Source organism: Pimephales promelas, chromosome 16, assembly GCF_988280905.1.
Source record: "Pimephales promelas chromosome 16, fPimPro1.hap1.1, whole genome shotgun sequence".
NCBI lineage: Eukaryota > Metazoa > Chordata > Actinopteri > Cypriniformes > Leuciscidae > Pimephales > Pimephales promelas.
In genome coordinates this window covers 20,640,866-20,657,392 of record NC_142784.1, presented here as the reverse complement: position 1 = coordinate 20,657,392, position 16,527 = coordinate 20,640,866, and the positions used below count along the sequence as shown (strand labels likewise).

The window sequence follows — 16,527 nt, the reverse complement described above, 5'->3', positions numbered from 1 at the left end:
TAAAAATCTGAACCAGTGATCCGTCGCCACCTTCTGGACATATTAATGAAAGGAAGCGATTACTAATATTATGTCTATATTATGTTCTTGAATGCTTTCTTACAAAGCAATTTATAATAAAGTGTAGGCCTACATAGCTTTACAACTTCACAACGTCAAAGGCAATTATCCCAGGACAGCAGAGAATTTACAACACAAATACGTGCACTGCAAGTAAACACATCACAAGTAGGCATCAAAAAATCAGAACAAAAATACTTTTAGTGAAAGAAAGCAGACAGGTGCCAATTATTGTGCATGTGAAAGTGTATTTATATTATAAAACCCAATACTGATTCATCATATCTGCACTAAAATTAACTTATATCAAAATTTAATATTTACATTTTTTGTTGCTGTTGTTGTTGCATAAATAAATCGTTCACGCAAGCAAAGTATAATTTATCATCCAGAGAACCCTAACCACAAAATGCCCTGTGTATCCAGTGGACTGTCACCCTGTAAATAGAAAATAAAATAAAACTAGCTCACTTTTCTACAGTACATGACACAACCACTAGGTGTCACAATATCCTTCTAACCATTTCCTTTCTTTCTGTGCAAATCAAACAAATCTGCCTCAAAATAATTTTCTAATGACAACATTTACTAAGCCCAACCTCAAATCATTTTAAATACCGAGAAAAGCACTCAAAATTGGGATTGCTTAAAAGAAAGACAGAATAATTCAAACATCAAAATTGACCATTTAGAAGCAATACAACATCAAATCTATCTTCTCAAACTCTTCACCACAATGTAGAAATATAAACAACTGATAAATACAGACTGCACTCAAATGGTTGTGATTACACTGTAAACCAATTTCATTTTCTGTTGAATCAGCCAGTACAGCTCCAGGTAACAGAAAGAGAGGAATGAATATCACCTCGAAGTCACCAGAGCGGCTCAGGCAACAGGCGTCTCCAAAATCCCACTACAATAGATGAAGTTAAAGAGGGATTTGTGCGCCTGACCCGTACTCGTCTACCCGCAAGCTCAGATCCTGAGATGAACACAAGAGATTACTAAAGACTAACAGTTGATCATGATGAACGAAGCGTCAGGCCAGGGAGGGTCAGAGACTAAACTAGTCAGCCCTTCTCAAAACATGCAATTCTCTCACACTTAAGAGGGTACATGCACAAGTGGCTGGCTAATTTATGGCCTGTTTTATTAGCTTGCGTATTGTGAATTGATTTAATAAAACAATCTTTCATTAATACCGCTCCCACAAACATTTCAATTTAAGTTCTAATGACTCTGACTTGTGTGTATAGAAAGGACATGTTTGAGATCATATGCCAGGTTCATCAGTGCTGAAGCAAATCCGGAGGTCAATGTTAAGGGTCATTTTAAGGGTCTCTGGGTATGTTAGAATAATATCCTCTGATATGACTGTTTGTAAGTGATATTATGAACCAAAAGGATAAACTATGGCAGCATGCCCTGACAGGATTCATCCAGAGAAGCATTCCACTGAAACACAGAGCAGTAATAAAAGTTACAATTGAAGGTATCTGCAGGTGAATGTGAGTAATTAAGATTAACAATCATACAAACTTTACTTAAGTTGTCATGTTGGCTAAAACATAACAGGACATACTTGATGTTTTAAGAACATTAAAAGTAGATTACAGGCCATAAAAATACATCCGTGTTATAGTTCATTTTATGAAACAATAATTAATTTGGTTGCACTTTATTTCAAAAGGTCCATAAACACTCTACCGTATAAAATGATATGATCAATAAGTTATAACATGTTTTTTTTTTTCATTGCTTAAACTAATCAAAATAAGTAAAGCAATTTTTACGTTTTTTTTAAGTCAGTTTAATGCAATTTAAGTTGAAATGATTCAAACATCCAAGTTGTTTGTACTTAAAAATTTAAGGCAGCAAAAAACGTTTTATTTTTTTATTTTTACAGTAACTAAAAGTAACTTTTCAACTACATGTGAACTCATTTTTAAAATGGAGTTATGGTTAGGTGTTAGGGTTCGGGTTTTAGAATAAGCTGACATTTAGTTGTATAGTTACTTTTAGTTGGTAGAATGTATTATGGGGAGCATCTAAAGAAAGTGTTTGCTGATAAGTACAATAGTCAACTAATACTGAGAGTTATTTGACATGTTGCAAAGTGATATAGTTAGTAGAATGTCTAAAGTGGGCCATCAGTGCTACCATTAATTCTCCTTTTACATTTTTTATTTTATTTCAGATTTTAGGATGTCTCGCAAAGAAAATGTAAATGAAAATCCAATTATCAGGCTAGAGTTTTGGCTTTGCTTATGACGTAATTGTGGCCCAAACACCAAGAACCACATTAAAATATATGTTTCTCTAAAATGACAAGTATAACAACCTCTTTGTGTCAATGTCGTGAAGCTGTGAGCTCTCTGGGATTTTTGGGGTACTGAATGCGCAATGTGTGGAGGACCACATTTATTAGCTAAACTTCATCCCGTGCCCTGAGTCACATGGTCAGAGGTCAGAGAGCAGCGCTGATGTCTGCGATTAGCATGAAGCATGACTGCCCACGAGCCATGTGATGTCTAATAGCCTATGTGATAAAGACACTAAATGACTAAACAACCCATTCGCAATGACAAGCATAATAAACAGCTGAAATGAGCTAACGGCTAACACAACAACTGCTAAAGGCCGCACTTTTGATGTCCGGTTTATTGCAACAAATGCATGCATGTAGGCTATTTATTTATTTGCCAGACATTTACATAGTACTCCAGAGTATATAATGAGATCTATAAAATATAGCTACAACTTTTAAATGAATTTGAAATCATGAAATTTGAACTGCAATTTTGCATGTGTAGCTAATATAGCAATAAATTGAGCATTTCATTGAGCAAAACAGATAAGACAGAACTCTTGTTTGATTTAGAAGGTTGCTGCTGCTTAAGGTTTTAGTGATATGGTAACCCTAACAGACTATTTAAATACGTATTTTCACTGAAACTACACGAAACTAATGACCCGTGATGTCGTTCGTGTCAGGTCTTTACAATGACGCCCTTCCCAACTTTCCATATTCATCATTTCCACTTTGCAAATCAATACTGCAGCAATACACAAATGTTTGTTGTTTGAAAGCAACGGTGCTTATTTGGGCCACGTGCAGGCCTTTCCTTAAGGCTGTATTCAAATACTCAGGCAGAAAAGAAGATGAATGACTCCATCTGTGGCTGACAGGTGCTGAAGCATTTGAGAATGACACCTGTGCAAGCCACGTGAGATTTCTAAGGATTGTGAGTAGAAATAAGTGTGGAATTTAAGGGAAAAGGTTATAAATTGATAAATTGTATGCTAACGTTTGCATTTTAGGTAGGGCATATTCTGGGTCCTACACTGTAAAAATGAATGCGCTTTATTTAATCAAAATAATTGTGGCAACAGATTGCAAGCAATATTATTAATTCAATTTAACTAATTAGAATTGAGTTATAATTAATCAAATTTGTTTTTTTAAGTACATGTAAGTCGCCATTATGGTGATCAGTGTTTGTTTTAGGTTTCTCCTTCAGTGATTCTGCTTGTGCAATATAAAATAAAGAGTTCTTAATTAATCTTTGACGTCTGTCAAAAATATCAGATATATTTTTGTTTAATTTTTTGTTTTAAACTTTACTCGTTTTTAATGGTTAACTTTAAAGGAATAATTTGATTAATTTAATTTATAATATTGCTTGTAATCTGTTACCACAATTTTATTGATTAGATAAAGCGTAGTCATTTTTACAGTGTAGTGGTAATTTATGATAAACATTTATACGTTTTATAACTAATTGATGAACACATGACATCAGACAAACTTTTGGCAGAGGTTGAGGTATTCAGGGCGAGGTTTACGTAAAGTAACGTTAAAATAAATGGGACAGCTGATTTCACGCAGCCGTCATTTTGAAATGGTGGGTGTGAAGAAAACCGGAAGTGTTGCCTTTAATCATAAGAGTCGCGAATGCGATGACGTATTGTTGTGTTTAATGTAGAAATTTGTTATTCTAAAAATGTACATACATTTCTTTTATAGTTTAGACTATATACAGTGAAATTTATAAATTTGTAAATATATTTTTTTTAAATTCAGAACATAAAAAAGAAGCAGGAACGAACTATAGGCTATACATACTCTATATTCGATATTAACATCTAATAGTGTAAATTGCGGCAGCTGCTTCAGGTTGGTAGTCCTAGGCATTGTTGTCTATCTGTACTTCCGGGGTTCTTCCCACCAGAGCCTCGCTTTCAATTTCAAAATGGCAGCTGTGTGAAATCAGCGTATGGCTCCCAAATTACAGCATGATGCAGTTCCATTTTCCACCACAGATTTACAAAGGAAAACTGTGGGGCACTGTGGAGGGCTGCGCTGCCCCTACCGAATCGCTATGCTAATTTTAATACCCTGCTCACTTAAAATTGTCTAGAAAATTCGAAAAATATTTTTTTGCAGAATGCTGAACACCTTTACAATTTATTATTGATTCAGTTTATAGAGAGGTCTTTGTTTTGGAAGACTATTTTGGCTGTCCTCACATTCGAGCCGCGGCTGGTAGGCTATTTGTCAACTGTGGTGACTAGTTTAGCATTGCTTTCCCTAAATATTAAAGTTGTACTGCTGCTTTAACCATCTGTGCTACATCATATTGCAAATATAATATCATTGTACTTTAAAGATCTATCCGCGTATAGATAGGTAGACTATAGTGCCTTTGAGTTAGACATGGGTGTTAAGCTAAATAAACCATTTTAGTTTTTATATAGATTTGTTCTACAGCACCTTTACTCGATGACACATGACAGCCTCGGGTCAATGTTTTGTTCTACACCAAATCCTGTGTATAAACAGTCTGTTTGATGATGAAATGTGTCCATGTGACTGTATGACTAGATTTACAGAGTTATACTGTACTTTGGTCATTTCCCACCCGTTTTTCTCTGAAAATGTATATATTTATAAATGATCCGTTTAAAATGATAAAGTTAGCTAGAGAACGTTTGTCATGTAAATTAATCTTGACCATTTATTTTAGGCTGAAAATCTTTTATATCAGTTCTTGCAACATAACTTTTAATAACCCAAATAAAATCAAAAAGAAATGGTGGCCAGACCATTTTCAAATGTTTTCAATTATATAAAGACCACAACCAAAAACAAATGAAATGCATCAGATTTGATCCAATCGCATTGTTTTGAACACTGTTTCTCCAGCTTAATCAGACACAGTCACTTTTCCTTAATTGGGCAGTCAGTATTTGTTTGTGTGTTGAAAAAAAAAATCTGTTCAGAACTAAATATATTTATGCTGTAGGCCATAAGTTTGTGTCAAAGTCAAAACCAAACCATTTGTAGTTAGATGGCTTATCCCACTGATCAGTGCTGCATTAGTCCAATGACGAAGAGAATTGATCTAGTCCTCTGTTACTGAACAACATGAATAGTACTATTCCAGGGGTATAAATAAAAATGCTGTATAATTAAAATGCACACTGAATATAATTATCTTATAATCCTATAATGTTTGTTGAATCAAGTAAAAATATCAAAATCAAAAGGATATTAAAGGGAAAGTCTAAGGCACACAAAACTACAGTTAAATACTGTATCTACAACACTGATTAATTCTGCAAGTGATACATCAATGATAAAAAGACTGATCAGATGGTTCACATCATTGTGCATACTCTTCAGCTCATGACAGAATTAATAAATATTTGATATTACCTGGCAAAACTCTTTGGCTTACATTAAATGATAAGATTAATACTTCCCAGTTAAACAAACACATGCGAACACTAGTGCCCAGTTTCACAGACAAGGCCTAAGCTAGTCCCAGGGTGTTTGAGCTGTTTTACCTGAAAGTGACTTGCACTGTCACTGACATATCTTAAATTTTTTTTCTAAGGCATAAAGCGCTTTAGAAATAAAGGTGACGACAATTGTGATAAAATGGAAACTAGCCAGTTAAATGACTCGATTTAAGAAAAGTGCTTTAAAAAAAACATACATTAATAGAATTTCTTTCAAAAGAAAGCCAGCTTGCTGTACTGTGAAAATCTTCCCAAGCTTTCACTGCTCCACACACAGGAAGGGCTAATGGTGGAAGAAAAGACACAGCATGCGCGCTAAACACTCTGACTGCACACAGACATCTGAGCTAATGACTGTGGCAGTATGGTATGGGGTTATGCTGGTTCCAGGGTGGCGGGTCGGTCCGAGGTTTTACTATGAAGCCATTGTGATGTCACTGCTCTGAACTGACTATCTGCCGCCGGGTGCAGACAATGTCCTAGTGTAGAGCCAACTGCACATAATGCCCTTCTGAGAAATACAGCAAGCTGAGAAGAGATGAGAGCATCCTCACCCGATAATTTCATGCCAAAAACACGATACGGGCACCGTGTTACCACCGTATAAACCAGTGTGAAAAGACTGGATCTGTGCAGGATACACAGACATTAGGAGGATTTTGGAAATATTTCAGATCATAATGCACAGAATTGAGGGAAGATTTCAGGTATGAGATAAGGGGAAAAGGGATAGAGAAATGTAGGATGACTCTGTTGAATCAAAGCCCCCTTCCTCCCCCCTCCATCAGCCTCTTTACTCTTTGTTGTTTATTAGCACAGACCCCTCTTGCCCATGACCAATTATACAGGCAAATGTTTTTCTAAGGAAAAAGAGCCTGCACTCCCATACCCATTAATCACTCACGGATGCTTCCATGAGGATTCTCATTCAGCTGACAGAAATCCAGCAGTATTACTAAAAAATGATGTAAAAACCTTTAGTCAAGCAATTTTATTGTAAGAAACCAAAAATAGAAATGGGGAAAAAATCCAATGAAAAAAATGAAAGATTTCTTTCTTAGAAAGACTGCAGTAAAATAATGTAAACTAATTATAAAAAAGTTTGATACAATAAATTATGTAATTTATTATTTACAATAATAACAATAGTAATGTGTAAGTATGACTTATTTAACTTAGGCCTAAATACAACTATTGTTAATAATATAGATGTAATATTGTAAATGTTTAAAATAATAATTACAATTTTAAAATGTTCATCAGGACTGAGAAGAGGCTACAAATCAAAAACAGTCATAATAATAACATTTCTCTTCTCTCATACTAAATGACACTATAGAAAAGGCTCAAATAGAAAATCTAGGTATAGGCCTATGCTATTCATAATTTTGTCCGTTTAAAACATAAATTAATTAGTCACAAGATGTGCAATTTTACAGTTTTTTTTTTGTTGTTGCAAAATTCGATAAAACATTCTCATTTAGTATCTGGCCCAGAGGAACAACGCAAAACTTTGTAAACGACATCTATATATTCATAGTTTTCTCAAGGTTTAAACGTGAATTTTAAATGATCATCACATTATTATTTATCACATTATTAATTATTGAATGAGAGGACTTATAGTAGCCTATCTTTTTCTATTTCCCCCTTCCGAAATAGATGTTGTTAACGGCCAACATTTAGCGTGAGGCAGAGTGAAGGAAAAACTAAAGGTCTGGCGGTGAGGCATCAACTGTAACGTGTAAGTTTTGAGAGCATCGCTCAGTGTCTGTCCAGTCGGTAACACCCTGCCCTCAGTACATAAACTAACCCTACTGCTGTTCCTAATTTCAAGACCACGTGACGGTGGGAGTGAGTGAAGTTTAAATTCCCTTTCAGAGAGGCAGCTCAATTCATCCCCTATAAAAAATCATCCCTTTTATAGCGACATCTTATATAGCACGCTAAGGTATAACTTGCCTACTTGAGGATCCCCAAGAAAGCGCGCATCTTGAGCGAGTCCCATCCTGAGGTTCACACACACACACAGAAAGTGCGTCAAGATCAGTGAAGTGGAGGTAAGACCAATTATTTTCAATCACGTGTGATAACGGTAATACACAGCAAATAATTCCTGCCTAAAATTGTTATTCCTCACGAGAATATTTTGTGCTTCCAGACTGAAAGGATACGCCGGCTTTATTTATTTGTGAAATATTACCAAATTTAAGTTATTTATTTTCGCTCTAATCTATGACAATTTGTCGGTAACAATGGAGTAATTAGATCACCTTTACGAAAAAAATTCAAGAATTAATTTTTATGAGATTAGCCTACCTAACAATTAATGACGTACGCGTGTAGGCTTTATTTAGCCTACTGTTTCTGTCAAATAAACGTAACGCCTTTTTAACGGTATCGATTACAATATATAGGCCTATAGACTAGGCTACCCGAGTCGGGCTCATCAAATAAAACAGATGGGCCTTCACGTCAACATTTTGACATTTTGCAAACGTGAAGTGATTTTAAACATTAATTATAATTTGTTGCGGATACATTGCCTATACTAAAAGATGAGTAATTGTTTGATCAGAGATTATTTACAGCAAAATTTTTTGGAAAGATGATTCTCATTATTTAAATTTGACAGCAAACAGCGGAGACAGCCTAGAGTGAAAAAAAACAAACAAACGTGAAAATAAATAGCCTACCGACAATCAATAAAATGTAAATATACCTACATTATAGCCTGTGTTCTATTATGATTATGATTAGTGTTATTATTAATATTACTGTATATTAAATATTGTAGTGTGTGTTTTGAAGGATTAGCAACACCTAAAAGCTTGAACAAACTACAGAAAACCTTTTATAGGTTGTAAGTAGGCCTAGCAAGTTACATTATTTATTTATTTATTAATCAAACAAATATATTTAATCACACATTGTGTCCATTTTTTTTTGGGGTGAAATTCAGTAGGATGGACTGTAGTGATAACTTAGAAAATAAACCAATACAATATAGCCTATACGATTATAAAAAAGGCCTGTGTGGTCCCGAATTGCTATCACTGTAGCCACTGAGGCTAAAACAAACAAACCTAGCCGATATCATACACCCATGACTGAGGCCTGTCTCCTAAAACCGTCTTTCCTTATTCCTGCGTTAATTCTCATTGATAACATGACCTGTTTGGAAAATTACAGCGAGAATGACAAACGGGTCTGAGAAGGACATATTCTGGCTGTTGCCATTCATTTGGACATGTCACCAGTAGATATAAGTCAAGGTTCCCACGGCCCTCGAACCTCTCCAGGTGATTTATTGATCTTTCAGCCTCGTGCTTCGACCCATTTACTCTAAAACCGCAACCATATTTCACTGGAAATGTTTAAACGAAATTCTCAGCAGATTTCAAATTTGAACAGCCTATGGCAGAACACATAATGCTAGAAAAAATGGAGCAATGTTAAACTGTGAAATTGATAGAAAGCTCGTGACATATAAAGCCAGACAAAATTACATTATGTTTAAGATATCGCTAACGTTCAACCTATTTTTGCCTTGAAATCTTGAGTGATGAACGAGTTCATTCAAACAATGTTTCATCTCTGTTACATTTCTCACACCATTTAAAGAAATATCGGATGCATGGCTTGATCAGCCATGTGTGAAGCGGTGAATCTTTCAGCTTACGTGTTTTATATATATTAAAGTATATATTATAGTTTTATATATATATATATATAGGCCTATATATATTGGAGAAAATGTCTTGGAATTTCTAATAGGTAAAAAATAAATTGGTAAAGCTTCTCTCTCAGATCACGATGTAAGAATATTAAAATTAATTATATTCAGCCTATTATCTTCAGTCTTCTTCAGCAGTCACTAGCTGTCCTTTAGCTATTTCTAATTTCCATTAAAGGACAATGGAAATTAGATTAAAAAAAATAAATAATAATAATAATAAACTCAATTGTTGTCTAAAACGGCGTGGTGGCAATGACAGCAGTTCTACATTTAAAGCAGACCAATAGACATTAATTATTCACGTAAATGCCAAACCACTTCATATGTGATTTTAAGTTCTTTTGTTGGTGAGAAGCAAAGTTGAATTTACATAATTGAAATATCTTTTTTATAAAGGGCAAGTCTAGGGGGACAACGGCCTAAAATAATAGGCTAATAATAAAAAAATACCGTGCAACATAAAAAACAAAAAAAAAGTAAACAAACAAACAAAAAAAAAATACAAGAAAAAAAAAACTTTTTAAAACATTTTTTAAAAAAATCACCACAGAGGACAGGAAGCTGAATTTCCCTAATATAGAGAAAATTACAATATTTCAAATGTTCTTTATGAGGCTATTCTTCTTTTGTCCTCATCATTGAGGTTGCTATTTTGAATAGCCTACCCTCATGTTAAACTATTGCTGTGGGGGAGAGAATGGGGAGACGAGTACCAGTCATGTTTTACGATGAGAAGACTTGCTTTCCTCGTGAGAGGACCGTTGGTTTGTGTCGGGTTGTTTGGGGTTTGGTGTTATTGAGAGCAACGTCAGCGATGAGGCGCGGGGGGAAGGAGGGAATGAGTGAATGAGCCAAGATATTCACCCCAGTGTTTTAACAATTCAAGCTATCCTGTGGATAGTCGGTGTTTCCAAGAAAACATCACGTAGTGACCATTTGCCTCTGAGACGAGCTCTCGATTGTGTTAGCACTCGGCTCGCGGCGATATTTGAACAGAAGCAGACTCTGGGGAAGAGAGACAGGGGCGCAACTACCCAGTTTCAGAGGGGTATGCAGCAACAATTTTAGCGCCCCCCCACCCCCCAAAAAAAGGAAAAATAAATGTAATGTAAGTGTGCTGTGTAATAAGTGAGTAGGAAGAAATGAGAGCTAACAGAAAAAAATAAGTGCAAAATTGTCGTTTATTAACACAATTATACTATAGCTACTCCACCTAGATGAACCCCCCTAAGAAAACTATAAGCTCCATTGGAACAGCAATACCAGTGTTTCTCACAGGATTTTAGTTAAAACTGTGGTAGGTGGACCTCTGTTTCTCTAGGGGGGTTCGGGGGCATGCTCCCCCGTAAGAAAATTTTGTGTTCTGTAATGTTAAATTCAGCAGTCTGGTGCACTTTGAGAGTTCAAAATTAAAAGCTCCAACCCATATTCAGGGTGAACAGAGAAAAATTTGAACCTCTTTTAGTTAGTGTCTGTCTACATTACACTACTAGGCCTACATAATAATAGTTATAATATTAATCCCATGATAGTAATAGCCATAAAGGCTATTGTAAAACAAATGCACAGAAAAATAAAGGAAACTTTCATAATTAGTTTTGCATTAATTTCTATACTTGAAAGATATAAGCGCATAATGACATATTTCATGGGCCAGTGTGTCAGAAAAAAAAAAAAACTAAAGCTGACTTTTTTTGACCAATGCATTACACCAGCACAGCGCCGCCAATTAAGCAAAAAACAAAACAAAAACAAACAAATGGGCCGCCGATGTATGAGTTTTGTTGGCCGTTAAGACAAATAAATTAAAAAAGGATGAAATGTATTGGCTGAAAAGCACGTCGGCCCAGCGGGAATCTCCCGGTAGTCCCGATGGCCACCGAGATATAGATAGCCTATGCCTGGATGTCACATTTTAAATCCTACCTGTTGGCTTTCAGCAATGCATGCAGTTATTTAGCTGCCGTCGCATTAATTGACATGCCATCTCCTTTTCTCTCTTTCTTTTTCTATTTTTAGCCCCACAGCATTTTGTTTTATCCATCTTTTTCGACGACAACTCACTACTCGTACCTGCTCGCTCAGAGCTCATGGCGCCCCCACCCGCTCGCGATATTACCCGCCCCCCTTCTCCATGAGGGCGCCTACTCTAGCCTGGCTGTTAGTCCTCTAAAATTTTATATAACATTGAAGGAATGCAGAAATGATTTAGAAACGCACAACATATAGAAATACAATATAGCCTATATATAATTTTTTTTTTTTTTTTTTACCATCGCTTTGGCGCCCCCCATTGTGCTGCGCCCCTATGCGCCGCATATAGCGCATACCCACTTTTTGCGCCACTGAAGAGAGAAGAGACAGCTCAGTCTGCTCATGAGGGGATGCTGAACAGATACTTGTGCACTGGACTCAACGCCACACCGGGACCTAGCTTCCTGCTGTAATGTCGCAGTGGACAGATTATTGCGGTTTGGAATGATATGGAGAATTTCAGAACATAATATTTTATGAGGTAACATTACATTTGTTTTCAGGTAATTTCACGCTACTCTGAAATCCGTGCGGCGAACTGAACCTTCTCTTATAGCCTATGTGCATGGAGGTCGGTAATGCGATTAGATCTCCTTCTTTATCAAATTAAGTGATCAACGAGAAGGCGTCAGTCCTTCATAAATAAAACCCTGTCTATAAGAATTTTCTTAAACAATATTTGAACATAGTCTTAGCTTGTGATGTAAACAAAAATGCCTATATATACTGTAACCTATGCCTTTTTATGATATTATTATGTCGCTTAAAAGACCATTTATTTGCACTATACTTGTTAAATGTTTTTGTACAGCATTTGATGTATGAAGCTTTTGAATTACTTCGTGTTACTGTGATTTATCTCAAACGAAAGCACTGGGGCCTATGTGCGTGCTGGCTTAATATTTTCAATGAATTGTTGCGAGCACAAATTTGAACATATGATGATGCAGATACTTTTAATCTTGTTCGTGTCAATCCCTGATCTATCCTTTATCTGCAATGAATTTAGAACTAAAAGGCCTAAATAAAGCAGCTTAATTTATTCGGATGGCGATAACATAGTTTTTGGTAAACAATAAATCGACAAATTTCTTAATATGTCATTTATATTCAAATATATATATATATATATATATATATATATATATATATATATATATTGATAGTTGAAAAAGCCTGACAGATGCAAAAGAACAAAAATATTCACACATAATCCTCATACAGATGGCTATTTAAACTACATACATTTTATTAAAAAAGTCAAAATAATTATGTTTAATATATTTAATTTTAAGCTGGTGAAATGCACTTTTAGTTTTTTTTTTTTTTGAGGGGGGGGGGGTTAATTAATTAATTAAATCAAATTAAGAAAATCAAATGAATCAAATCAAGAAAAACAGGTAGGCATATTATTACACAGACTGGTTTATTCAATAGGGCCATATAAATAATAACATATGATTAATAACAAATGTACCATTAGTTGCAATCTTTTATATCACAACGAAAATGCAAAGCACATCTAAAAAAAATGACATGGCTAATAAAATGATTACATAGCAAGAATTATACCATTATTTTATATATTTTAGAAATGTAAACTACATTAGCCTACATATTCAACAGAATAATTTGGGTTAGAAATTAACCCAATTCTTAATCTTTTATTGTTTTTATTTGTGTTGTTGTTCAGCTGTCAAATCCTATTTAATTAAAATGGTTAAAGGACACCTGAAGTAGGTAAGCACATTTCCGGCATTTTTCATTTTCTCACCGTGTTTGTCAAAATGACAATATTCAAGCAGTCATGGGATAACAGCCCACAAATGCTAAAAATAAATGTTCTAATTAGAATACAGTGGTCCCAAACAATTTTGGCTTTAGAAAACCATTTAAAGGTGCCTTAAAGAACTCATAAGTCAATGCACAAATCATAGGAACCAATAATAATACATCAAAGTGATTTGTAATCTCCAAAAAATAATATAACTAATATAAGAACTCTACAGCCAAAATGGTTCAAGTGTACTTCACTAAACCTAATGTGTCAATTCAAAGTATCATTGAAGAAATATAGCCGAATATCACCATAGGAAGGAAAACATGCTGTGTTTGAATAGAACAGGCCTATACTCTAACACGCATTCTATCCGCTCATCCACCGAACAAAATGATAGATCAAATCATACTGGGCCGCTATTGTAACGTGCATCAAAACGGTATAAACACCCCCTCCCCCTACCAGGCACGATATTATTCCAGGTTTCCAAAAAAAGTATTTCAATGAACTGGGTGAATTCTGAGCACAAAATCATGGCCAATATAGTGCAGTCCATCATGAAACAATTATTATTACTTTTAAAAAATTTGACAAGTCAAAATTTGGTTGGTGGCGAACATTTTGGACAACACACTGGAAATAGCCAGCAAACCCCAGTGTGCACACAGCAGTATCTGCCAGGAATAGTTTAGCGGATTATATGTCTGGGGTGACAGAGATGTAAACAGATCTCTCGCTCACTGGGCTTAGTTAAACAGTGTAAGTGAAAGGCACATTTTGGACTGGAAAAGTCCAGGGTTGACTTGCTGTAGCCTCACTGTGCCTGTCAGACTTTATCTTTATTGGCTTTGGCAAATGCCTGCCCGAGTTTACACGGAATCCCGCTCTTCTCCTTTTATCTGAAGGGCGCACACTCACATTGTTTACATGCGTGAGATTAGGAGCTGGTGGGAGGAGGTGGCTTTCACCATGAGAGCAGTTTGGTGTCCGCCGTGCAGATAGGCAGCATTCTGGAGGCAGTGTGTTGTACTACAGTAATGAGACATACCTTTGGTGTGATGTCTGAGTGTGAGCAGAGAAGGGGCGTGAGAGCGGGGCTAAGTTTGTGACCTCTCTTAATGGAATCAGCAGTGTTTAGCACGCTTCCATAAAACCGAGGTGCCCGAATGCTGGAAGTGTAAATATTTAATCTTGCGATACTTCAGAACAAACGGATCTCGACCCTTTTCCTTGAAATGAATTGGCCAGGCCATGTTATACAGACTTTCCCTCACGAAATGTAAATGTTAATGTACGTTATTTCTCAAATTTTGCAGCTCATGTCTTGTCTCTCTCTGTGTATAATCAATTAGAGCAAGCTATGAGAGAACAAAGAGGAACTTTGGCATCTGTGGTATTTTCATTATACATATATCACCAGGTTTGAAGCTTGTGTTAAAAACACGGCATGAAGTTAGTTTTTTTCGTTAACTCGTTTTCTAATTTTTTAAGACACTAAAAAAAAAAAATGTCATTTATTATTTTCTTAGCATCATAATCTCCAAATATATTTTATGATTTTTATTTTTCATTTTCTATGATTTATTTTTCAAAAAAGTGGAAAAACCCCAGTTATATATAATTCAATATAGTCTGAAATAATGTGTCCTATTCTGATTGCGTAGCCATCAATAAACTAATATTTCTGTGATTTTACAGAAATGCTACAGGAGAAGGCCTCAGCTCTGGCTGATGAAGGTATGACCGTGGCCCAGTTGGGTGGGCGTCCTGAACTTGCCAGTGATTCCTCACATTTGGGCATGCCTACAACTCCCAGCATTCTCCAGAACAATGAGCCTGACAAGGTAGCCAATCACTTGGATCCTTTGAGTCCCGACTTATAGATCTTCGCCTCTGCGATGAGATGCAATGTAACATAACAAAGATTTAATGATAAAACAAGATAAAATGAATTTAATAAAATTTTTCTCTTTTCATTTGAGCAATATTAATAGCCATTCTATCATTAACAATGACTCATTATCATTTATCTTTTTTGTGCCTGTACTTTCAGAACATTGAAAACATCAAAGTGGTTCTTCACGACAGGGAACTATGGAAGAAGTTCCATGAGGCCGGAACCGAGATGATCATCACCAAAGCAGGCAGGCAAGAAGAGAGCATCATTTCCATCCACCCACACATACACAGAGAGAGAGAGAAAAGTGGAGTTGCAATAGGGAAAACGAAAACATAACTAGGCCATCTCGCTTCTAGGAAGAAATGCAAATGTGAAACCTTCTTTTACCAAGAGACTCAGTCGCATGAAAAGATGAAGTGCTTTTAAAAGAATATTTATAAAATATTATGTGACCAAGGGAAAGCAAGGCTGAATTCCTGTGCCTACAAATATCTAATTGAAAACACAAACGGCTGCCCTGTGTGTTAGATTTAATGTGCCCTGTGGATTAAGAGCAGGACCCTGGATATTAAGCAGAGAATGAGTCAATGCTCTCTGCCAGTCTTAGCCAGCAGTTTCTCAGCGCTTTTCTGTGGAAAATTCAAAAGGTCACCACAATTTTTCTTTAATGCTGTAACATTGTGAGGGATGGGCTTCCCCCTGTCCAACTGATAAAGTGCTCAGAGAATCCTTAAACCCTTTGAAGAGCAAAGCACTGTTCAGTCAGACAGCTGCGCACAGAACAGGAGACTGTACTTCCACATAGTTCCAACAACAGATGGGCTCATTTCATTTTACATACTATAATGGACACCAGGCTCTGGTAAAGATGCTCAATATGTCAATCGAGCGATGAAGTAGGAAGAGCTTTTAACCGTTTCATTTTATTTTCGGGGTGGGGGTGGGGGGATATGACTTGTAGGATATTAGACAGCCATTCACTGAATTGTAAATCTTGAGAAAACTCGCCAGGTTTCTTCACGATGGGTCCCATTACACAAAATTGGGGCCAATTTCACGCAATGATTCTCAACGTAGTCTTGTGTTACATAGCAGGCTTCAGCCATGTCTGCACCATAAATGCAGTTTGACAGTATAGGTTTACGCTAAAGAAGAATTCACTCTTATATACAATTCATTGGGTCTACAATAGTAACAAAAATTGCA

At 35.9% G+C, this 16,527-nt stretch overlaps 1 protein-coding gene across 1 annotated transcript; it reads left to right on the top strand.

The window, feature by feature from the left end:
- Window positions 1-11,960: 11,960 nt before the first annotated feature.
- Window positions 11,961-15,657, top strand: LOC148973345 (T-box transcription factor TBX4-like). Its single transcript, XM_089120802.1, has 3 exons — window positions 11,961-12,122; window positions 15,120-15,265; window positions 15,475-15,657. The coding sequence occupies exons 2-3, from the start codon at window positions 15,122-15,124 to the stop codon at window positions 15,655-15,657; spliced, it is 327 nt and encodes a 108-aa protein (XP_088976928.1). The 5' UTR covers window positions 11,961-12,122; window positions 15,120-15,121.
- The last annotated feature ends 870 nt before the right edge of the window (window positions 15,658-16,527 follow it).